At 42.0% G+C, this 25,884-nt stretch overlaps 1 protein-coding gene across 2 annotated transcripts in view; it reads left to right on the top strand.

The window, feature by feature from the left end:
* Positions 1-2,086: 2,086 nt before the first annotated feature.
* The window catches only part of itga10 (integrin, alpha 10), a 34,360-nt gene continuing 10,562 nt past the window's right edge, over positions 2,087-25,884 (top strand). For both annotated transcript variants that reach the window (XM_053432405.1, XM_053432406.1), the window contains exons 1-8: positions 2,087-2,997; positions 9,025-9,136; positions 9,274-9,383; positions 9,471-9,559; positions 18,542-18,656; positions 18,759-18,886; positions 19,484-19,632; positions 25,256-25,406. In XM_053432405.1, coding sequence (XP_053288380.1) covers positions 2,946-2,997; positions 9,025-9,136; positions 9,274-9,383; positions 9,471-9,559; positions 18,542-18,656; positions 18,759-18,886; positions 19,484-19,632; positions 25,256-25,406 — 906 coding nt within the window. In that variant the 5' untranslated portion in view covers positions 2,087-2,945. The remainder of the gene's footprint in view (positions 2,998-9,024; positions 9,137-9,273; positions 9,384-9,470; positions 9,560-18,541; positions 18,657-18,758; positions 18,887-19,483; positions 19,633-25,255; positions 25,407-25,884) is intronic.

Below are 25,884 nucleotides of genomic sequence, written 5' to 3' on the forward strand. Positions count from 1 at the left end.
TGTTGAGAGGATTCAGTGCTGAGAGTAAGAGCAGAGTGCAATCCAGACAGCGATGTGATCCACTCAGCTTTAGTATTCATCTGTAATGATATATGTAATTATATTGTATTCCTAGTGGTACTTTCTGTAGGCTTTGTTTGTTTGCGTTTAGTTTATTTGAGTTTTAGTTTTGTTTATTTCATTCATAGACCAAACAAAACAATTTAAAAGCACAAACATAAAATTTCAAATCTTGAATGAAAAGGAGAAGACAGAAGAATAAGTTAATTTAATGGTGCCAATCTTCCACAAGATATTAATTATCAAAGCAAATAATTCAATACAATAAAAAATATATATAAAGGCTACAGGCAAAATGATTTACCTGACACAATCAGAACAAAACAGAACAAAATTTTATGAACACTTTTCATTGTGGTTATTTTCAAAAAGAGGTCAAAGTAATTTGCTTTTTGGGTGCAAACTGTCAAATAATAAAGACGCACAGAAATGTTTATTTCGGGGGAATGGGCGGCACCACTTTTTTTGTGCTGAAAAACTATATTGATTTCCCAGTCAATGGATACAATCCCTACTATGACAGGATAAAGGATTGTGTCTTTTAAATATACCCAATTCTTGACTGGAGGACATGGACACCATGTCCACTTAACAACATTATATTAGCCAATTTGGCTCCAAATCTGGAATACTAAATGATTCAAATAAGATTTAGAAAAATAGAAGAAATGCTAAAAATCCAATATAAAGAGGTCCGTTCTAATTGTCCAGTGTATGGAGAGCACTCTCTAATGTGTCAGTCCTAAATCTCCCGTAGGTTTATCGCTGAGTTGAGATCAGCATATATGAATCACAACTTTATTTCTCATCAGACGATTCAGTACCTCCTCATGGCCTGCAGATGGAAGCATTGTCATGGTGGAAGAGAAAACTCCCATCAGTATGTAGAGGTTTCATCAAAGTGGTGACACAAAAGTTAAAGTGAAATAATCACATTATTGAGAAGATATTTGCATATTTTCTAAAATAATGTAAAATTTAGCTCAAATACTTGTGTTAACACACAGAAGACACAAGGTTGTACTTGTATGTTGACATTAAACTTGAGAGCAAGGTGCTGAGCGTGGGCTAGCGCCACAAAATCTCACACATTCTTCTTTCCTTATAAATGTGAATTAGTTTTGAAAACCTGAATCTTGATAGATTTGCATTCTAACATTAATATATTTATCATTTATGATTGTTATCTTTATTTTCACATCAGAAGTTAAAAAATTTCGTAGCAGATGGTGGAAGAAGAAAGATTACCAAATTCTTGTTTCCTTGCAACTATTGTGATGTCATGATATTATTAGTTACACGTGTTTCACATGTTGGTGGATGTCATCCAGGAACCAGACAGAGGTCGTCCACAGTTACTTGAGCTGCTGTAGGGGTCAAACATTAAAGCAACAGGTGGTAAATCTGGTTTTGAATAATTTAACTTTCTGTCACCAATTAAAAGGCTAGAACCTTTTTGATATATCGGTTTGGCTGAAATATTGACCGACGAACTTTCCATTTCCTTACATTGTATTTTTACCGATTTCTTTCTTTACCTGAGTCTTTATTTTCCCTCTCCCCATTTGCTGCTGCCAAGTTCCCTTTATTAGTGGGACTAATAAATATTATCTAATCTAATCTTATTTGATCTTTTTCAGATAAACCTTTAGGTTGCCAGGTTATAGTAAACCCTCCTCCAGACTTATACCTACTCTGTTGCTCTCTTCAACCCTACAGAAAACTTTAGCATGACAAATGAAATGTAATCAGATTTCAGGGGTTAATGTAAAAAATGTGTCTGGCGAAAGTTTCATTTTGGGTTATAATAAAGTGAGAAATAGGGAAACGGACCTGGCAACCTACAGTTTAACTTGTTAATAGTACAAGTATTAATTAACTATCAATAAATCAAAGAGGTCATTCATACTCCTCAAAGCTGTTAAATAAAGAAAGAAAGACGTTTGCCATCTGACAGGTTTAGAGAGAGAGAGAGAGGCTGTGTGTTTGGGGTTTGTCAGTGTGAAGCAGCTCAGAGAGGAGTCAGTCTGCTGCTGGATGGAGGAGGTCTGCTGGAGGGAGGGCAGCGCTCAGGATAAATGCGCTCTTTCATTTCAAAGGGAGAGAATTCCGTTATACTGGAGCCGCATATTTACATCGACAGAGACGCAGAGGAGGAACAAACAACAAGAGGGTTTTCTGTTTTTGTCACTTTAGGAGAAGAGGACATGATATTGGATGCGAAGTTATCAGAGGAACCTCAAACTTTGCGCTTGACGAACGGAGCCCCCATCCACAGGAGAGTTTGAGCTCCAGGGACGCGCTCGGGAGTCCGGAGGGAGAAAGGCGCGCGGCTGATGGACTGTTTGTGAAGGTGTTCCACATTAGTGATGCTTTAATGACCCTGAACTGCGGCCTCTTGTTGGATGGGACAGGTGCACCGATTTCCACGCTCCAAACCACGGGTCACTGAAGTGTCAATTAAGACTTCGCCTTGATCCTCATCCACACAGACCACGTTGCCTCCGTGGTGTCACTCATTTACTGCTCCGGGGACTTGAACAAGCGCAAAAACAAGATTCCTCCTGTTGACTGGGATTATTTAATCTTAATTTATAACAACGAGTTTCTCTGGTTACCGCTGAAGGGAGCTTTACGCACGTACACGCGCAGCAGACATGCCACTGCAGCACCGTTCGACTGGATTTTACGCATCTCTGGGGGAAAGAGAGAGTTGAAAAAGTGTGCGTGTGTGTGAATGCGTGTGTGTGGCTGTGAGTGTGTGTATGTGTGTGTGCAGGTAGAGGCCAATGTACTGCATCTCTAGCTCAGGGGAGACCACATTGTGAACAGAGAAAAAAGAGAAAAGTAAAAGAGAGAGACTGGTTTTAAAACCTGCTTCATAAATGGAGCTGCGTAAATACCTGATGTGCCTGGAGTTCATCCTCCTCCTTAAAGGTAAGAATACTTCTAATTCCACTTTTTCTTAAGTATTTATTTGAGATCAAATTATTTGTCCCTGCGGGATGTCTAATAATCCCTTCACTGTCTTTAAGCTCCTTGTGTAAACTCATCTATCCATGATTTATGCCTCTTCTCTGCCCATGTGCTCTCCCGTCCTCCAGCACTGTCTAACTGGGCGACAGGGTCATTAACTTCCTCAACTTTTCTCCACTTAACAGACAACATGTGTGAAACATGGAGTCTCATCCCGTGTCCCAAAGAGCTTTATTCTGTGTGGCAGCAAACGACTGACCGTGGAGACATTCCTAACATGATTGTGTGCATGTGAGTGGAGAAGCAGGCGTATTATAACATATGGCCACACTCGATTTGCCAAACACATCAGAGATATAGGAAGTTGTGCACCGGTCCAACAGAGTGATGGTTCCTGGTTCGAAGTCTGATCCTTCAGTAAATCTTCCAGCACTGAGGAGGTATTTCCTTCTCAGTGGGGGCCTTCAGCAACCAGAAGATGTTTGGAGCCATCAGAGATATTTGCATGTGTCCTCTACCAAAAGGTTACTGGTTCATCTCCACTTACAGCTGACACCCCCTGACCCTGGCAGCTGTGTAATATGACCTCCAGTATCAGCCATTTCCATCTCTTAGACTTGATGTCTAAAGTTCCCCCTAATAAGGCGTCTGTGCCACGAGTTGTTTTCTTCATGAAGCATGAACATCGGCTTCCATGCGTTGGTCCTATCGCTGTGGCAGAGCCGCCTCCCACACTTCATGGAGCCATTCCTGCTCACCAGGAAGAAACAGAAGAAAAAGACCATTGTTGTCGACCAAAACTTAAGTGTTTCTGCAGCTGATAAGCAGCGGTTTAACTGCTGCATCCTAGCATGCAGCCATTAGGCCAACATGATATCAATAGGCTGAGCAATTAAGTGGTGCAAGGCATGTTGAGCTCATATCTGCTGTGAATCAAACACACAGTGTCTGGAGTCGATCTATAGATGGAGAAGTTGGCGTGTGTGCCAGAATTTAACATTTAGACTAAAACGTCAGTATTTATGCTATGTGCAAAAAAACGCTTATCCTTCAGAAGCTGAGGATTAAACAAGGAGAATGCACACAGCATTGAGGTTATTCAAACTACACAAACACATACACATATACACCTATTCACAGATAGCAGCAGACAAATTGTGCCTGTGGTCAGGATTGACACAACTCCCTCTATTATCTGTTTTATTCAAGCATGTTCTGGGTAATTTTCCTTCATTTGTTTCACCAAGTTACCCATTTGGTTTAATTTGTGTTTTAGCCAATGTGATTTGTGTGTGTGTGTGTGTGTGTGTGTGTGTGTGTGTGTGTGTGTGTGTGGGGGGGGGATGTTTCATGTACAGGAGCATGTAGGTGAGTGAGTGTGTGTGTGACGTTAATGGTTTCAGCAGGGCTCCCCTGATGCAGGCAGCAGGCAGCTCATGTCTGTTACACTCTGTTATGCTTTACTGAGATGTCAAACACAGGTGTGTGTGTGTGTGTGTGTGTGTGTGTGTGCGCGTGTGATTCATAAATTCTTGCTCTATTATTCTCTCAGCTATCTTCTGTTTTTTTGTTACTCTCCTATCATTTGCTCACTTTCATTCCTGTACTCCTCCTCTTCCCACACCCCCGCTCCCCCATGAGAGGGTGACAGCGATGAGAACAAAACCTGATCAAGATAATGGAGAGAAAATCTGTGAAAGATGGAGAGATGAGCTGGGGGGCGTTTGGGAAACATCATGAGTCAGTTCAGTGAAGATGATAGAAACAGATACTGTAGTCTGGCAAACATCTCATGCAGGACATTTCACAGAGGTGCTATAAGTCAGAGATGTGAATTAGAGAAACTGAGGGCAGGACCAGGAGGGGGGGGGGGGGGGTTAAATATGTTAATCCAATTGAAACAAGCAATCGAAGTGTTTACATGGACACAAATACTCTGATATTAACCTGTTTGAGATAAACTTCTGTGTAAACAACATTTTCTGATCACCTCAACCCAGATAAGATCATACTTGACAGCAATCGAAACAAGGGAATTTTCCCAGCATGGGATCAACCTACTTCTTTACAGAGACCTTTTATTATTCTTATGCTGTTGTGTTTGCCTGTTGTGTGTGCTACTGGATGCATCTATCTATCTATCTATCTATCTATCTATCTATCTATCTAGCTAGCTAGCTAGCTATCCTTTTTTGCTAAATTTGAAAGAAAAGGAACAAAAAAGTCGTGTATTAAACAATTTCAGGTTGGGGCTTTTCAAATTCTTCTGGCCAGGTCAGACATTTCACCTAGTGGACTTAATGTTGACGTCATGTTGCTCTGTAACATGCGGTAAATGAATGGAAAATTCAATTAACATTAACTGAGTAATGTCTTGTTCATAGTGGTGGTCAATAGTCACATTACTGGTTTCCTTGTAAACGTTTCAATCTCTTTGCTACAAGTGTCTTCATAAAATCCAAAACATTGCAGTGTCAAGTTCAGTTTCTCTTCCTCTACATGTGCAGTACATTCAAATATGCACACACCGTACGACACCTACACTTTGAGCACCAGGAGCGGCCCCGGGCCCATACGTGTGGTTGAGGGAATCTGGACTCAGTTTGGCTCGACAGATGTTTGTCGCCCAGTTGTCATGGCGATGGGTAGTCAGACGGCCTGTGGTCCAGTGTCATATATAGAACCCCCCCCCCCCGATGAGAATGGAACCAGAGGAGGCAGAATGGGACGGGGGAAAACAGAGGGATGATGGTGCTGTTTTGTGGAGGTCTGAGGAGCCTTGTGGTAGATGTACAGACGAGTATATGTTTCTGTATATTAAAGGAGAGAGGGTAACAAAAAAGCGGGGGGGGGGGGGGGGGGGGGGGTTATAGTTTATGAGACCATGCTTGAACAAGGAGGATGAAGGAGAGAATCTTTAGTGGGGGGGTGGGGGGGTTGTTATCAGAAGCCTGGTTTGTTGTGGAAAGGAAATTTAGAATTGGAGCGGGTGAGTGATCCCACAATAAAGACAGAAAACATTTTACTACATCGATTGTAAGAGGGGGGCTTGTTCGTGCAAGTTGGGACAAAATGATTTTTATTCCTTCTGTCCGGGAATATAGAAGATTTAGTATTAAGGACCTATTCTGTCCTTGCCTACGCATGTTCCCATCAGTGAAGTGTATTAAACATCTGTGTAGAATCAGAAAGATGGCTGGATGTCAATGGAGGTTTGGACATCGAAATGTTAAGAGCTTATACAGATATACAAGAAAGTGGAGAGCATAGCCCCGCTCACGGCTCTGTGAGACTGCTGCTATGGCTGAATTTGTGTTCTTCTATACTCACTTATATTTTGAGCATAGCACTGAACTGTAAAAACTGTTGAGTCCCAGTTTGTTTGGCTGCTTTTAAACGTGTCACTTCTTATAGATGGCGTGGATACCAATATTGATCTCTGTGGATCCTTGAGGTTTCAAAAAGTCAGAAAAAGTTAACGTTGGATGATCCAATCCATTAATTTTAGTCCATAACACAAAAACAGCTCTATATCCCAATACACACCACTTAGCTCATGGTCCAAAACCTTGCAGCTCACTGTCTGTCAATTATTGTGGCCACTGAAATACATTTGCCATCTTGGTTACGTGAAGGAACCAATGACTTTTCAAATTTGTGAAAATGGTGACAGAGGAAGCCGTTCTCATCATCACTGCCGTTGGTAGCTTAATTCCCATTTTCCATGTGTAAGATATACATTTTTAAGTCTAGTAAATACAGCAGCCGGCAGGAATTTGGGTGGTGACAGATGTAGTTACAGTTGTGGTCACATGATGCGATTGTCATTTCCAACGAGTGCACAACAGTCGTGTTTGATTCGGGACAACAGAAGATGACGGAGCGGGAGCCTCGGTACAAAATTGCATGGCAGTTGTTTTTGAGATGGTTCACCAGAGATGTGGATTGACTCACCGGCCTGAGAGCCGTTCTGCTTATATCACCAACAACCCCACATCTTTTGCACAAAAAGAAGCAGAAACTTGCGACTGAAACTGTATGAAAAACATCTGTGAGAAGAGGACAAGTCAGTAGTTGCAGGTTGTTAAAACTACAGTAAGTGAATGCAGAATCAGAGATGCAAGAGAGAAACAGTGAGCGTATCCAGTTTCCCTCTCAAAAGCGAGCGGAATCCCCCTCTGATTGGCTTGACCGAGGTAACCGTTCTGTGTGTGGGTTTTTTGGGGAAGTATCTGTACACAAGTGTGTTTGAGTAACTGGTGTAGAATAACAGCAGCGGTGCCCTGGGCCCATCCTGGACTAGTGCAATCACAGAGTTACGTACAGTATGAGAGTTACTGTAGCTTCACATGCTGCTAAATGACACGTCAGGTCAAATCTATTCCAAGAGGTCCTCTAAGAAAACGCATCGAGCACGCCCGTCTCCTCAGGGCTTCAAATGACATCCAGTAGATACACAAGTGATGTGTGTTACATACCAACTGTCAGGAGCTGCAAACAGTAGCTGAGACGGATTCATGTGAAGGAATCGAACAGTTACAGCAAATTGTTTTACCATAAGTTCTGGTAAGAAAGGGCTCAGCTCTCCCAGGAAGCTTTGACATTATCTGAGCAGCAATGAGGAATCTGCTTGAAGATCGAATTACATGAAGAATAAATCTTTGTTAAATGCACATCAACAAACTGCCTTGACGTGAGAGCATCAGAAGGGAGTGAGAGTTCATTGACTCACTTGGACTCTGATTAAACAAACAGGAACAGTAGATCTTGTACCTGCTCCTTTATGTCACATGGTCTGGTTTGGGTAAACAGTATTTACAGGTTTCCTGCAGCCTCTGAGAAAATAAGCATTTTGTCTGTTCTCGTGCTTCAGTTTCCAAAGTGTTCACAGTGAACTTACTGACAACTGCTGCTCTCTCTGTGCTCCTCACCTCTCTCTCTCTCTCTCTCCCTGTATGTATGAAGGGCAGACTTGTGTGTCATAACAGGGGTCTTACTATACTCCATTTATTTTTCGAACCCACACCCTTCTCTGCCTTGCCTCTTCTCTCCCCTCTCTTCTCCCTCCCTCCCCTCGAACTGAACTCCCTTTTTCCTCCCAGGTTGTCTTTGGTCACTCTGTTTAATCCATATTCTCAACGCCCCTCCTTCTTTTCTCTCCCCCCAGTCCACTCTTTAAGGCAGTGAGAGAAAATGATATTCTAACTACAGTAAAGTGTACAGTTCGCATGTTTTAAAGCTAGGGTTGGTTTGCTTATAGAATTTTCTTCCAAAGAGACAGACGAGGAGAATACTCCCATTCCTATTTGCACACTAAATTATTTACTTAGTTATTAAAAAGATAATCTAACACATGAAACCCTGAAAACTGTCACTTTAACACCCCTGATCTTGTACATATCAAATAAATTTGATATAAAGCATTAGTCTGTGGTGTGTTCAATGTCCTTGGCGGAAGTCTTTAGTTTTTTTAGACACAGAAAATGAAGCTGCTTCCCTGTTCATAGTATTTCTGTTGAGCAAAGTTTCCCAACTGTTGACTGTAATATTACAGAAATTAAAGTTTAACTCTCGTAACTCAAGTTAAAACAGAAAAGTAAATTTCCCAATATGTCAGTTTTGTTTTAGCTTCCAGTTTTACCCATTTACTCACTCTGAAGTGGATTTATTGTTGTAAAATTGAATTCTTATTTATGCCAGTAGCACATCTCTATTCAGTTTCAGCTTCTTCCAACTTTTCCTTGATGTTTACTCTGACTGAAAGATTCAATGTGTTCTGTGGAAGCGGTATTTCATCAACAGGGTTAACCCTTATGAATCATTGTATATTCTTTTATATATTTATCCTAACATGTTTGGTCTTTTTGGAATCTTTTTAGATCTTCACTATACTTTATAATTTACTCACTAAGTAAATTCAGGGTGAACCAAGTTTGGCTGCACAAAAGAGTTTTGATGGAAAGTTGATAATATTTTTTTGTCTTTCAGAGTTTTGTCAGTGTTTCAACATAGATGTAAAGAATCCGCGCATCTTCACTGGCCCAGAGGACGCTCTGTTCGGCTTCTCTGTTTTACAGCACGAGTCGAATGGAGAGAAATCGTAAGTGTGGGAGAGTGTGAGTGGCAGCGACAGATACACAAAGAGAAATGAATAATTAAATTGTCATAGTTCGTACACAAAGAAGATGCACAGTGATGCATTAATGTCAACATAATAACTGTGTCATTATGTTGAAGAATGCTGGTTGGCGCTCCCTGGGACGGGCCGCCCAACAACAGGAAAGGAGACGTGTATAAATGCATCGTGGGGGACGAGAGGAACTCAAACTGCAGCAAAGTGAATCTAGGTGAGGAACTGGTCAGCTGAAATCCTCATCGAGTTTAAATGCACAATGTTGCCTGATCATAAACACTGGTCTGTCCATGTACCTCAGGTGAGATTGCTCTCCAGAACGTCTCTAAAAACCTGAGGAACTCTCACCTGGGAATGACCCTCACTCCGGACTCACCTGACGGCTTCCTGGTACGTGGTCTGAACACTGGGAACACTGGGAGGCTTTTTTCATGTTTTTGCTACGTGGGCATTGGGGTCATTTGTTGGAGCCTTAAGGGATGTGGTGAGGCCAGGTTGGGTTTGTCTGAATTTGAATGAATCATTTCCTGTAGTGTATTTTTTTATCGGACTCAAGACACCACCGTGTGCAGTTCACTGATCCCCCCCCAACCTCAAAATTAAACTAGGGCTACGTTGTAGCACTGACGGGCCCGAGCACCCTCACGTTGAAGCCTGTTGCGGTCGGTGGAGAGCGATCGATGAACAAGCGCACGTCTCCGCGTTGCATGCATGTTGTGCACTGTGGTAAGGATAGACGCTTCACTTCCAGCCAGTTGGATAAGGCAGAGTGGATTAACAAAGTACTTCCTGTTTCATGGCGAATCAGTAGGTGGCGCTATGACTAATGAGGGAATATTGACACAAAGAGCTGTTCAGGCTTGGACTCTGATCAAGAGACAGAGTTTGGTAGTGAAAGGACAATGCAGAGTGAAGTAATGAAAACATCATGTCCTTTGGCAAAGGACTATCATTCGCCGCACATCAATGTTAACACGGTTTGAGGAAATGTTACAATTCTGACCTTGATCCAATGATTTGACTGAGCTCTTTTGAGGTGTATATTGTAAAGCAGCCAGGAGCAGTTCATCAAAATATAAAACATGTCACTTCCTGTAGCCATCAGGGGGCGCTTTGTTTTCAAGTCATAATTTCTGTGTAAATGTCATCAAGTCAACTCTTGCGTTACATGTCTAGTTTGGACTCGATTGGACCATCTAGGTCTAAGATACAGAGCCTCACGTTTTGATGGCATGTAATCAAACTTTGACTCAACACCACGGAGCGACGACAAAGGATCTTTAAATCAGTTTTTATCTCCACCTTGTTGTGATAACACTCATCTCAATTTGAAGTTTATCAGATGAAAGCCCTGGGACAAGTATGTTAAAGTAAAAATGGTGAATATGGTCAAAATGGCCACTATATGAAAAATGGCCGGCTTCCTGTGGTGTTTTTCATAATGTCCCCTGAGACTTTTTTTTATGACTGGTCGCGATACACCTGTGTTCCGATTTTGGTGACGATCGGTCATAGGGAAACCTAGGGGCTGGTTCCAGGGGGCGCTGCTGAGCCATTTTGCCACGCCCAATTTAAATTACTCATGAATACTAAACTATCCATAGACCTTGAATTTCCTGAAAAGTTTTATTACTTTTTGAGCATGTCTAAATCTTTAAATTTCAATAGGGCCTCCCACCATTCTGCGCTCGGGCCCTAATCATAATATTTCCGTTTATCATCCTCTGCTCTAATCTCGGTGAGAATTGGTGTAGAAAGTGCTCGTCTTGATTTCCGTGCCGGCCCTTTTTGCGTGGAATCTGCTATCGGGGAAGTTAGGAGACAAGGATCATAAGCAGCAAGGATGGAGAGAAAATATGAGGATAGAGATAAGATGGAGATAAAAGTCCCGTCTCCCTTTAGTCGTCATGGGGTATGACTCAACAACAAGATGTACAAACAATATCTGTAGTTTTTTTATTTGTAGTTACTGTCACCTCCCCCAGTCTGTCTCCCCACCACGCCCCAAACTACCCCCAAAAACTCAAGACCAGCCAGGTGAGATGACAGCTCACCAAAACCAGGATGAAAAAGCCTAGAGGTCCGGACAACATGGACCCCAAGGTCTTCAAGGTGTGTGGAGCAGCGGTCAGGTGTGTTTCTACATCTATACAACCTCTCGCTGAGACTGCCCGAGATCTGGAAGATATCCTGCATCGTCCCAGTGCTGCAGACGACTTTGGACCGGTGTCCTTAATGTCACCTTTAAGAGGATCGGCCCACCGCACCTCGGGCCCATAGAGTGGAAAAACTCTGATCCCATCGCTATTTTTTTTTTTTTTTTTTAAATAGCCTTGTGTATATATGTAATTATCCCTACTTTGAATACATTTCTATATTTACACATATTTTTTGTCATACTATATTTTTCTCTTGAGCTGCTACTTTCTTTATTAACATCGACCTGCAGGGATGGAGCGCCCCTGTTCTCCACAATGTAAGACCTAAGCATGCATGAGTTTCAAACCCACTAAGAGAAGTAAACTGAACATCTAGTTTTCATTCTAACATCATCAGAAGCAGAATATTAATTCAAGCACTCTATAACAGACAAATAAATATACTGGTGGCATTGTGAACAGCTTTAAGGAGCACTCTATATCTCCACTCAGATTTTCATGGCTGTGCCTAAACAAAGGTCAACAAAAATTCTTCAAGTTTATATTTCCTTGAAAAACCCCAAATCTGTATGAATTAAAAAAAACGCTATCGATACCAGTGTCTGTATATTTGTATTTGCATGTGTGCAGGCATACAGCTGATTAATGTATTGTATGTAGGGATATGGCTGTGTACACTTAATAAATATTTAAATTGATAAAAAAATCTGTATTCACAAACATTTTATAGAAGAGAATAAATGTGATATATATAGAGTCTGACATAAGCATACCTGGAAAACCACGAGAACCAAACTGGTGGTGCATGCACCGGCCTAAACTGTGGTTCCATGACTCTTGCATGTGTACATGAGGAACCGTTCTCCGGTTCTGCAGGAGGATCTATCTGATACACTTTCTTGTGCTGCTGAGTCATTTGTGAATTTCCTCCATGGAGGATAAATTAAGGTTCATCTTATCTTACCTTATCTTAAGTACATCAACTTGTGCAAGACATTTTGTTTTTTATCGTTTTATTTGGTGAAATACTTTCATTGTGAGGACATTATATTTTTTTTAGGATGTTTTGAAATGAAATTGTAAATCCCTCCATTAACCTTGACAGTCCTCACAGCAGGTGAAGAAGGTAAAGTCAGCTCAGTTGCTGGGGGATGTTGGCGCCGCTGACCTCTTCTGCTTCCACAACCCCAAAAGGTGACGGACTCTCTTACACAATGAAGCCTTCTTAGGTTTCTCTGTCTTCTCAGGCAGCCCTGTCTCCTTGAGTGTGAGCTCAGTTGTGGAAGCATAAGGTTTATATCTTTGGAAGACCTCATCAGAAGTAGCCCTGAACTTCTCCAGATTTTTTAGGAGAACATTGTTCTTCTTCTTCTCCTCCTGCAGCTCGGTTTTCAACTTCTCCTGGTTGGTTTCATGACTTTGCCAGACCTTGTGATAAGAAGCTTTGAGCTTCTCCAGCTGTTCTTGGAGATTCTTCTTCTTGTTCTTCTCGTCCTGGAGCTCGGTGTCTAACTTCTCCTTGGTGATTGTATGACTTTGGCAGACTTTGTGATGAGAAGCTTTGAGCTTTTCCACCTCCTCTTCGAGATCGTTCTTCATCCTCTTTTCCTCCTGGAGCTCGTTGTTGAACTTCTCCTGATTGGTCGCATGACTTTGCCAGACCTCGTGGTGAGAAGTTTTGAGCTTCTCCATCTCTTCTTGGAGATCGTTCTTCTTCTTTTTCTCCTCCTGGAGCTCGGTTTTCAACTTCTCCTGGTTGGTTGCATGACTTTGCCAGACCTCGTGATAAGAAGTTTTGAGCTTCTCCATCTCTTCTTGGAGATCGTTCTTCTTCTTTTTCTCCTCCTGGAGCTCGGTTTTCAACTTCTCCTGGTTGGTTGCATGACTTTGCCAGACCTCGTGATAAGAAGCTTTGAGCTTCTGCATCTCTTCTTGGAGATCGTTCTTCTTCTTTTTCTCCTCCTGGAGCTCGGTTTTCAACTTCTCCTGGTTGGTTGCATGACTTTGCCAGACCTCGTGATAAGAAGCTTTGAGCTTCTCCATCTCTTCTTGGAGATCGTTCTTCTTCTTCTTCTCCTCCTGGAGCTCGGTTTTCAACTTCTCCTGGTTGGTTGCATGACTTTGCCAGACCTCGTGATAAGAAGCTTTGAGCTTTTCCACCTCCTCTTCGAGATCGTTCTTCATCCTCTTTTCCTCCTGGAGCTCGTTGTTGAACTTCTCCTGATTGGTCGCATGACTTTGCCAGACCTCGTGGTGAGAAGTTTTGAGCTTCTCCATCTCTTCTTGGAGATCGTTCTTCTTCTTTTTCTCCTCCTGGAGCTCAGTGTTTAATGTCTCCTGGTTGTTTGCAAAACTTTGCCAGACCTCGTGATGAGAAGCTTGGAGCTTCTCCAGCTCTTCTTGGAGATTCTTCTTCTTCTTCTTCTCATCCTGGAGCTCGGTGTCTAACTTCTCCTGGGTGATTGTATGACTTTGGCAGACCTTGTGATGAGACGCTTTGAGCTTTTCCACCTCCTCTTCGAGATTGTTCTTCATCCTCTTCTCCTCCTGGAGCTCGGTGTCGAACTTCTCCTGATTGGCTGCATGAATTTGGCAGACCTCTTGACAAGAAGCTTTGAGATTCTCAAGCTCTTCTTGGAGAGAGTTCTTCATCTTCTTCTCCTCCTGGAGCTCACGGTTGAACTCCTCCTGGTCGGTTGTATGACTTCGACAGACCTCCTGATGAGAAGATTTTAGCTTATCCAGCTCTTCTTGGAGAAGGTTCTTTTTAGTCTTCTCCTCCTGGATCTCTGTGTTCTTCTTGGCCAGCAGGTCTATGAGGTACCTTATTTGTTGGGACATACAAATAGAGTTTTGCAGAATCGTTGCAGGGCCTTGAATAGTCCCCACGTTTTGTTGAAAAAAACCTTCCATCACTAGTTTATTCTATTAGTTTTAAATAGAAAGTTAGAATTATTATGGAGAGATTTCTGAGTAAGTTAAAATTTATTCCCTTCATCTTATTTTGCTATAAAGGACCTATCAATGGAACCTTTAAGATAAAGGAACATGAGCCTTCGATATATAGAACATTGAGAATGTGTCTTTAATATTTAACATTAAAGACTCCTTTTCCTTTGCATGTATTTTGGGTCGTTATAACCTTTATGTTGTTTTTATTTATAGGACATAGGCTTTATTGTGAAAGGGAAACAGAGAGAGTGGGGGAGCACATGCATAAATGGCCGCCAATTATCTTCTTCCGGAACATTCCATTTATTCCTTGATTTCTTTATTTTTCATGTTTCCGTCATATTTCATCACAAAATGCAAAAATCTAGATTAATAATCGTGGATTTCAGCACTCCCCTAAATGTATTATTATTTTCATCAAGATCCATGAATTACTTTCTGTGAAATCAGTGAAAATGTAAAATAAATCTTTTGACTCACATTGTTTAAGACAATGAAATAAAACTGTGAATCCACAATTACTGCTGGTTGGAAAAGTCTTAAATATGCAAAACTATTACATACAAAGTCTTAATTATGTTGAGCTATGTCTGAATTATTTTAATGTTCATATATATATATTTGCCAATATATGGGTATATTGGATTTTTTACTCCCAACTATCAACATTAGCATCTGCACCACAAGTCCACATAGGACGGGCTCTCAGGTTTTAGTTTTTGCAGAAGGGGGCGCTGGGATTTTAAGTCACGATTTCTGTTTAGATGTCTTCAAGTCGCGACACTTGTCTTACATGTGTAGTTTGGAGCCAATTGGACCAAATATGTCTGAGATACAGTGCCTTGCATAAGTATTCACCCCCTTTGGACTTTTCTACATTTTGTCATGGTATAACCACAGATAAAACATTTATTTCATCGTGAGTTTATGGAATGGACCAACACAAAATAGTGCATCATTTGGAAGTGGGGGGAAATATTACATGGATTTCACAATTATTTACAAATAAAAATCTGAAAAGTGTTGAGTGCATATGTATTCACCCCCTTTACTGTGAAACCCCTAACAAAGATCTGGTGCGACCAATTGCATTCACAAGTCACATTTGCAAGTCACATAATTAGTAAATAGGGTCCACCTGTCTGCAATTTAATCTCAGTATAAATACACCTGTTCTGTGACGGACTCAGAGTTTGTTGGAGATCATTACTGAACAAACAGCATCATGAAGACCAAGGAGCTCACCAAACAGGTCAGGGATACAGTTGTGGAGAAATATGAAGCAGGGTTAGGTTATAAAAAAATATCCAGAGCTTTGAACATCTCTCTGAGCACCATAAAATCCATCATAAGAAAATGGAAAGAATATGGCACAACCGCAAACCTACCAAGAGGAGGCCGTCCACCCAAACTGAAGAGTCGGACAAGGAGAAAATTAATCAGAGAAGCAACCAGGAGGCCCATGGTTACTCTGGAGGAGTTGCAGAGATCCACAGCTGAGGTGGGAGAATCTGTCCACAGGACAACTATTAGTCGTCTACTCCACAAATCTGGCCTTTATGGAAGAGTGGCAAGAAGAAAGCCATTGTTGAAAGGGATCCATAAAAAATCCCGTTTGGAGTTTGCCAGAAGCCATGTGGGAGACACAGCAAACATGTGGAAGAAGGTGCTCTGGTCAGATGAGACCAAAATTGAACTTTTTGGCCTCAATGCAAAACGCTATGTGTGGCGAAAACCCAACACTGCCCATCACCCTGAGCACACCATCCCAACAGTGAAACATGGTGGTGGTAGCATCATGCTGTGGGGATGCTTCTCTTCAGCAGGTACAGCTAAACTGGTCAGAATAGAGGGAAAGATGGATGGAGCCAAATACAGGGAAATCCTTGAAGAAAATCTGATGCAGTCTGCAAAAGACTTGAGACTGGGGCGGAGGTTCATCTTCCAGCAGGACAATGACCCTAAACATACAGCCAGAGCTACAAAGGAATGGTTTGGATTAAAGAATGTTAATGTCTTAAAATGGCCCAGTCAAAGCCCAGACCTCAATCCAATAGAGAATCTATGGCAAGACTTGAAGATTGCGGTTCACAGACGGTCTCCATCCAATCTGACTGAGCTTCATCTTTTTTGCCAAGAAGAATGGACAAACCTTTCCATCTCTAGATGTGCAAAGCTGGTAGAGACATACCCCAAAAGACTTGCAGCTGTAATTGCAGCGAAAGGGGGTTCTACCAAGTATTGACACAGGGGGGTGAATACTTATTCACCCAACAGATGTCAACTTTTTTGTTCTCATTATTTTTTGTGTCACAATAAAATTTATTTTGCACCTCCAAAGTACTATGCATGTTTTGTTGATCAAACGGGAAAAAGTTTATTTAAGTCTATTTGAATTCCAGTTAGTAACAGTACATAATGGGAAAAAGTCCAAGGGGGGTGAATACTTATGCAAGGCACTGTACATAAGCTCGTGTTTTGATGGCTTTTCATCAAACTTTGACGTCACGCCACGGTCACACGGTATGACAAAAAAATCGATAACTTTGGATCTCCATTTTGTTGTGATGACACTCGTCTACATTTTAAGTTGATCTGATGAAAGCTCTACGACAAGTACATCAAAGTAAAAATATGGAATATGACCAAAATGGCCACTAAATCCAAAATGGCGGGCTTCCTGTTGCGTATTTCACAATGGTCCTTGAGGTTTTTTTGTGCATCTGGTCATGATACACAACTATCCTCATTTTCGTGAGGATCAGTGAATGCTAAATGAGGGGCTTTTCCGTAGGTGGCGCTGTTGAGCCATTTTGCCACGCCCATTTCCATTTCTCCAGAATACGTGAATTTTCACCACTTTCTAATTTACTGCAAAGTTTTACAACTTTTTGAGCACGTTGAAAAATGCTCAGAATAATCCTTTCAATTTCAATAGGGCCTCTCACCGGAGGTGCTCGGGCCCTAATAAATAAACATCCAAGATTATTATAATTAAATTGTTAATTTATCTTGTGCGAACAAGTTATTACATTATGTGCACAATATTAAAACAATATCTCCTGACACTGAACTTTACGGACTCCGGAATGATGAGTTAGTAGTTTTAAAACTTTATTCGAAATCGTGTCTGAGTCTCACATCCCAAGTCTTTTTGTTGCTCTCCAATCCTGATTTCTCCAGTTCTGAGGCTTCTGGATTCCACACAAACACACTTCTGCTTCCTCGAGGAGGCAACTCTGTGTGTGTGTCAGAATATGTGTCCATATATGTGTGTGTTAGGCAAGCGTGCTTTATGATTTGGTGACTGCCAGTGTTTTTGTGCGAAGTTCATGCTAGCCAACATAGCCCACTGTGTGTGTGTGTGCATACATGCATGTGTGTGTGTGCGTATCCTAACCCCAGTGGTCAGGTCTATAACAGGATCGGAATGCGTCTCCGGCCCTTTGTTAATGACAGACCTACCAAAAGCCATAGCACCTCTCTCCCTCTCCTCCGTCTTCCTCCTCCTTACTTTTCTCTCGTCCCTCTCTCCATCCCTTCTTCCTTCCTCCCTCTCTGTCTCTGCGCCTGAGGAGAAACGCGTCCATAATAACAGGGCAAGCAATCCCCGTGATGTTTCTCTTTCTCTCATTCTACCCCGTTTCACCCCACATTCGGTCGACCTCTTTTGTCTCCCGGCTGTGTGCATGCATTTCTCTTTTATCTCCCCCCCGCCACACTCTCCCTCGTTTTCTCGCTGTGTGTATGAAAGCCAAATGAACGGCACGCTTTGAAGACAGAAATATCTGAAATGTGAAACCCCCAACCCCACGCTCACCCCCTACATTTAACACAATCAGATTTAAATTGCCTTACTGGTCTGGTGTTCCAGCTCTGTTAAACCGCTCATGACAACAGTGACTGCCAACATGTCAACAATAGTCTCTCTTTCTCTGTGCCTATCCCTCATTTTATATCCCCCCAAACCACACCATTGTAGTTTTTCCATGACTCCCCTCGTATAACTTGTTTTCTTTTTGTTCCCCTTCTGCCCTCATTGAGTGTTTATACTCGGGACACACGGCGACATTTGTCTACGTGTTTAAACCCTTGTCAACCGAGAAACACCTACGCATCTCAAGAGCGGAACACAAAGACTTAGGAAATATAAACTGCTCAAATCGACTGCGAATGCTCCTGTAATTGCTTCACCTGTAAAACAGATGCTGTCCCTGTGTGTGTGTGTGTGTGTGTGTGTGTGTGTGTGTGTGTTTGGCAGGCATGTGCACCACTGTGGTCGCAGGAGTGTGGTACGTCTATGTTCAGCACTGGCATCTGTGCCTCGGTCAGCGATGACCTAGAACCAAGAGAGACCATCGCTCCAACAGCACAAAGTAACCACATGCACGCACACACGCACACACTGAGGCAGAGAAACATGCTGCACTGGCCTGTGTTAACCAAACAGAGTATTTTTAATCTCCCACATCTGGCAGGGTGCTCCACGTACATGGACATCGTGATCGTGCTGGACGGCTCCAACAGTATCTATCCCTGGTACGAGGTCCAGAACTTCCTCAGCAACATCCTCAGCAAATTCCACATCAGCTCAGACCAGATGCAGGTAAAAGTTCAAATCCTGTGAATGTTTTCACTGCCTATAAATATTGTTTACATCAGTAATGGAAAACTTGTGGTTTTTGAATTTGAGTTTGTCTCCCGCTTAAATCTCTGGAAGCCCTGAGCTGCTGCCCAGAGCAGTAAGACAGGCCGAGTCCCTGGAGTGAAAACATGCATCGAATGACACATTCAAAGAACCAGTTTGGCAAATTTGTCCAGAATGAATTGCGGTATCAATGTAAAGGGAACGGAGCCGAGCTAACTTGAGGTTGAGGAGGAATGGAAGCTGGCAAGTTCGGGATCTAGGGACATTATTCTGAGCTTAACAAAGGGAGGGTGGGGGGTAAGGAGTAGCAGGCAACGAGAGGTGAAGAGGAAATACCTCTGGTTTTTCAATGAATTCAAAAATTCCCCGGGTGCACTGTTTGCTTTAAGAACAGGCTCGGTACTTAAAGCGATAGTTCCCCCCAGAAACACAAGATGTTTCAGATGTTGCTTCCCACAAATATGTGCCAGCACAACCAGGAACATGTGTCATTGTTGAAATGCTTCTGTGTGTTTGTGTCTGTGTCTGTGTGTGTGTATGCGTGCTCACATTCAGGTCGGTGTACTGCAGTACGGCGAGGTAGCAGTCCACGAGTGGTCTCTGAAGGACTACCAGACCACAGATGAGGTGGTGGAGGCTGCCAAGAACATCAGCCGACAGGAGGGACGAGAGACGCGCACGGCATACGCCATCCACATGGCCTGGTAGGCCTGTCAATCACTGTTGCCTCGCTCCTACTGGCCGATCCCTCTCATGTTAAAAACATACCGTAGATCTGGCGTGCTCTATGGAAAATGTCTGGCTGTTTAGATTTTGGTGGTCGATTTTTGGTGTTTGGCATTCTTAGGAGGGTTTTCTCCAAATATATCACTCGCTATATAATTTGTAATTATAATGACAACCAGGTTTTTTTCTTCCAGTCTGTTCTTCTGTCTTATGATACGCTCCAGTAAGGTCGCACCAGGCTGCTTTAGATTCATGGCCTACCAAGTTATCTGAAGGATTAGACTAAACATCCCGGGATACTTAAATATGCTCCTAGCAATATTTTTTGACGGTGTATAAAATAAGTGTGTGTTATATGAAATTTGTCGCTTGTAGTGCCAAACTTATATTATGATAAATCCTCACACTTTTCTCATGAAAACAAACTTCCAGCTATGGAGCAGGTAAATGGTTTGTATTTATATAGCAGCTTTTATATGAACACTCAAAGTGTTTTACAGTATATAACCATTCACACATTCATACAGTACATGTGCCCCACTTCATCAGTCACATGCTTTAGCAGAGCCGTTCAGTATCTTGCCCGAGAATACTTCAGCAGTCAGAAGGTTCGAACCTCCGACTCTGGTTAGTGGACAACCCGCTATTATTCCTGAACAGCAGAGAGCTGTTGACAAGTTCACCACAGTTTGCCTTCAAAGAACCAAACACTGGACACACAAAGCTAGAAACCATCTGAACGTAGTGGAGCATTTAGCAGCTAAAGGAGGAATTGGTGGAGACAAAAGTAGAGCTAAAAGGAAAGGGAATATTTTGCCATATGAACATAAACACAACTTTAAGTGAATGATAATGATTCTCCAATTTTATTTGTAAATAAACAACTGTTTGCTCACATTTGCCAAAACAAATTGATGAACAGATTATGTCAGATATGTTTCCTTGAGTAAATAAAAAACCCATTAGTTTTTAATAGAGTTATTATTTACTGCGGGCTTTACTCAAGTAGAGAATCTTAATATTTCTTACACCACTGAGTTTAAATTCACTCCTCTTCATTTCTCCTGTACTGTTGCCGTTCTTTCTTCATGGCCTTTCTTCATAGAAAATACAATGTGTTGGAGGTGTTTTAGTTTGTAATTCAAGTCTAAGGAAACAGTTTTGTAGGTTGAGGGTCGCAACAACCTCTAAATCGTAAAATATTTCAAAGTTTCTTTTCAAAATAAAATTCTTGCCTTATTAAAGTCGCACCACACCCAGACCTGATGTGTGGCCCTACGTCCATTTTGGGATGTGTGTGTTGGAGAGGTGTTCTACTCCTGCAGGCACACACACACACTCACACACACACACACACACACACAGACACACACACACAGGTAATTGGAGAGTTCCTGTTTTCGGGTGCATTTAAAGGTACCAGTTGGAGGAGTTTAGGAAAAACATTTAAAAGGTATTTGAAAAGCTGTGACTGGAAAATGGAGCCAGTAAAATTGTGTAACTGTGGCCTTTAAACACCAGTGACGGGAAAATCAGACGACAACCACACACTGTCCATTCTCTGTCTCTCACTTTCACAGGGTCATTGACAGATGGTAAAAACTCTACATTAGCTTTGCACGTGAGTCTATGTGTGAGTTTCAGGGTTAAGAAAACAGTCTCAGGCTGCAATTGTTGAAATAATTGAAGATTAATTTGATATCAGTTCATTTCAAAACATACAGATTTATGTCAAGACTTATGTAAACATATGCATCACCTCTTTCGCTCTCTCTCTCTCACACACACACCCACACAAACACACACACACTGATTGACAGATAAGAGGGTTTGCAGTGGGCAGGAAAGTGACAGGGTAGAAAAACAGTAAGATTAGCTGAGCTGGTCGGGCTGACTGCTGGCTCAGCACGGCTGCAGGTGTGGCACGGCCTGACCCAGCCTGGCCGGCCAAGTCGTGCTCCTACAGCTGTACAAATACACACACAGACATGTACAGTACACACACACATGGACAAACCCCTACACGCAGCCTACACTTCACACGCATATAGTTTCAATTTCTACATCTAGAGAGGCATCGACTGCATTTGTTCCTTGGCCCCTTAACCTTAACAGCATGCTTGACTTTTAACCCTTACCCCTAACCTTGTCCTTATTATAAACTTAGACCTAAACCTGAGCTCTTGGCTTAAATAGGTCTTAAAAGAACAGAGAACATGCAAACTGCTCTCCTCTCACCTCTCTCTCTGGAGGTGTTAAGATTTATCATGATTGGGCAAATTCTCAAAGAGTTATTTACAAGATTTGCCAAGGCCATGCAAATATTTTGGTTGATGGTGGAAGTGTTTTTTTCGACCATTCTTGCTCTCTGTAACAATATAAATGTACACAATTTGATCCCAATTCTGTGAACTTTGACAGATTAAAAATAATGAATATCAAAAGTGCAGGTCGTGACCCCAACCCTCAACTAAATAACTGAGTGTAATCAATACTGAATTCAAACAGACACAGAGAGAAAAGATCAGGGTTTCTGCGAGGTCTTAAACAGTCAATGAAAAAAGGTCATATCTGAATTTAAGGCCTTAAGAAGTCTTACATATGTTAAAATATCATGTCCGACGTCTTAAATATGTTTGGTAGGTCTTAATTATGTCAATGTGCATTTAGTGCCATTTCCATGGATTTTTATTTTGTTGTTGTGTGTAGCATCTTTTGAGAAATTAAGATAAAATAACAAAAATTGGAAATTACAAATAGGATCAACATGGGATTAATAACCTACAATTATAGCTGTATTATATGGCTGTGCAAAAGACAGGGGTAGCTGTCGTCTTTGTCTGTAGTTTATAAACCGGCATTTCAAGGGTTACTGTCTTCTCTGCTATTTTACCTCATCTACAATTATTCACATCTGCCGTACTTTTCATAGGTCTAAAATTTCATTCATTGTGGTTGTGGTTAAATTGAACTTGTTGAAACCTGCAGACAGACAGACGTAACCAATTAGGGTAAACCCACTCGTAGTACACGTGTAAAAGGTAAATATTCAAGCCTCAAGTTCTTATTTGGTAAAGCCGCACTAAAGATAAATGATTCAACATTGTGAGAAATATCTTTACTTCTCTGTTCAAGAGTTAGATGCTATTTCACAAGGTAAATATGAGGCTAGAGCCAGTTCCAAGTTCGCTTGGCTTAGCTTCCACGGTACAAACTGGAAGCATGAGGAAACAGCGAGTCATGGTCTGTCCACAGTAAACAGCATCTGCCCACCATCACCTCTAAAGCTCACTAATTATCATGTTGTTTTTTGGTTGTTAAACATTCCTGAAGTCTCGTCATATCTTGAGATAGTCTGTCAACTGGTGAAGAATTCAAGGAGCTGCTGTTTACGGCCAAGAAAAAAGTCTGGCTCATATAACCCCCAGTGGGTTGTTGTTCAAGTTCAGTTTAGAACAAATTACAAAAATATAACATGAGATGTGAAGCAGTGAGGTTTCAATGTGCTGATTGGTGGATTTCATTACAGTATAGCTTTACAGTATGGATTTCATTCATGCTAAGCTAAGCTAAAGTCTCCTGGTTGTAGCTTTTTAGACCTGAGACCGGGCGCGGCCACACATACAGGAATAAAACGCGTCCTGTGGTGAAGCAAATCGCAGAGTGGCTTCACATGGAGTTTATGTTTGGTGAACTCTGACCTGTAATGTTTGCTTTGCGTTCACCGAGGTGTGACTGTGCCCTGATTCTTCATAAGAAAGTTAATTGAGTATTTTCCAAATTGTTTAACTATTCCTTTATTTTTCGGCTTTTGCTTTGAAAGAACTGGGTCTCGGCTTGAGAAGGAAAACCACGTTCAAGTGATTTGGATTTGAATATAGAACTTTAGACTTGAGTGAACCTGTCCTTCTACAGAACACCACAAACACCACATGTAATTTTAGACTCCGTACATTGAACCATACATTTACCAAAAATAGCATGTATGTTGTGAGCCTCGTCTTTCTGTGCACCAGGGCACAATGCAATGTTGACATGTTAACGACATGGACTGTGGATTTTAGATTGTCTATGACAGAATGATACACAAACATCAAATAGCCGTCTACAATTGAATTAACCACCGATTTTTATATTGCTCCACCCGTCTGAAACACACTCAGTCAGCCGCACACATACACATAAAAGTACACAAGCAGCAGACCGCTGCACGGAGTCATTACCGTACTACTGTGACTCCATAAAATGGCTCGTAAATACGACCAGGCTTCCCAATTAGCTCTGCTCACTTTCTCTCCTCTTTCATCTCCACTCTCCCATTATTTTGTATCTTTCATCCTAATTTTTCAGTTTTCCTCCGTTTCAATTCTTCCTCTTTTTTTCCTAATCTGTTTCCGTCTGTCTTGTCTTGTCTTGTTGTTCATCCCTCTCTGTCCTCACTGCTCCCTTCGTTTGTGTCTTTCTGTCTCCTACCAAATTCATTTAATTGGAAAATTACATACCACATCAGAGCAGGATTTGTACTTTTAGTTTTAACGTTTGGTTTCTTTTTACTGTCTTTTATGATTCTTTTTGGTCTTGTAAGTAGGTTCCCAAGCACTAGATTTTACGTATTTTCCTTCTTTCTTTCTTTTTCCTTTTATCTCCCACTTCTCTAACTATCTAACTACTTTGTTCCAGGTTTATAGTTTCTTTCATCATGTTTCCCAGTGTTTCACTCATCTTTATCTATCTTGACCTCTCCTTTACGTCCACTCATTTCTTCTTTTTTCTCCTCTCCTCTCCTTCTCTGCACCCTATGTAATTTGCAGACTGCATAGGGGAAACAGTTGTTTTTAACTCTGAGTTTCTTGCGGCTGACCACAATGTTATATTTAGGTCAGGGCTGGAGTTAGGCCTGAAAATGACTGAGTTCACTAGCAGTGACGACTCTCCAGAGTTCAGTGTGTGTGTGTGTGTGTGTGTGTGTGTGTGTGTGTGTGTGTGTGTGAGTGTGTGACTGTGTGGGTTGGTTTGAGGCTCACCAACCCTATTCAACACTTGGAGCAGGTCCTGCTGAGAACAGGTTTCCTGCAGACAAACAGGGTGCGGCCTGGGTCTGTCCGTGTGTGTTTGTCATTTTAGGCTTCCTCTCTGCAACATGGCACAACCGGATGGGAATGCACAGATGCGGTCGCTGTGTGCAGTGACACATGCTCGCTGCGTGCAATGGCCAATTTGAGTCCACTGGCAGTAAATATATGTGTGTCAATGACTAATATAGCTGTGGACCATTTATATCGTACTTGGTGGGAATGGACTTAAAGCTAATGTCTCAGTCCTTCACTCCTAGTTATTAATTTTCTCGGAGAAGCACTTTGAATTGTATGTTATCATATAGAGGAAGTTTATTTGAGAAGTTAAGAAACAAAGTAAGTGGATACTCCCTGGTGTCCTCACTCTCCCTCTGGCCCCTTCCCTCCTTTAACTTTTTTACTTTATTATTTTCTTCCATTTCGACCTTTTTATCTTTTCCAATCCAATTTAAATCAGCAAGATTTGCATGATTAGAACCTGACACTTTAACGTCAGCTTCCCTCATATCATTTTCTGTTTTTGTAGCACAGAGGCGTTCAGTTTGGAACGTGGTTCGAGGGATGGAGCGACCAAGGTGATGATCGTAGTGACGGACGGAGAGTCGCATGACGGAGAGGAGCTACCTGAAGCTCTGGAGGAGTGTGAGAAGAGAAACATCACAAGATACGCCATCGCTGTGAGTACATCTCGTCTGGTTGTGATGGGACATCTTGGAGCTGCTGTCCTAACATAATCCAATCTAGAGTCTCATGATGCTCAAAACGTTGATTCAGGAGTTCCCTTTCCCCTCACTGGTAAATCTACCACATCTAACCTACAGTATCAATGGGGTGTGTGTTGCATCTCAGACATTCCACACTCATTGCGTGAAAGTGGTACACTGACCACAAGCTGTGCACCCTCGGGCAACCACACAATGCCGCCACTCCCCCAGAAATAACATTACCAAATGAACCCCTTGAGTCTACGAAAATAGACGAGTGGGAACAAAAACTCTTCCTTTCCAGCCCCACCCGACCCCCTCAACACACAGAGACACACTGAGCGGTGGTATGGTTTTAGAGGCAGAGGACCGGACAGAGTCTAGCGGCAGCACTGGTTACAGACCCCTCCCTGTCCCACAAGAGACGCTGGAAAAAACCTTCAGACTCCGC

The sequence above is a fragment of the Pleuronectes platessa genome, chromosome 10 (assembly GCF_947347685.1).
Source record: "Pleuronectes platessa chromosome 10, fPlePla1.1, whole genome shotgun sequence".
NCBI classification, from domain to species: Eukaryota; Metazoa; Chordata; class Actinopteri; order Pleuronectiformes; family Pleuronectidae; genus Pleuronectes; species Pleuronectes platessa.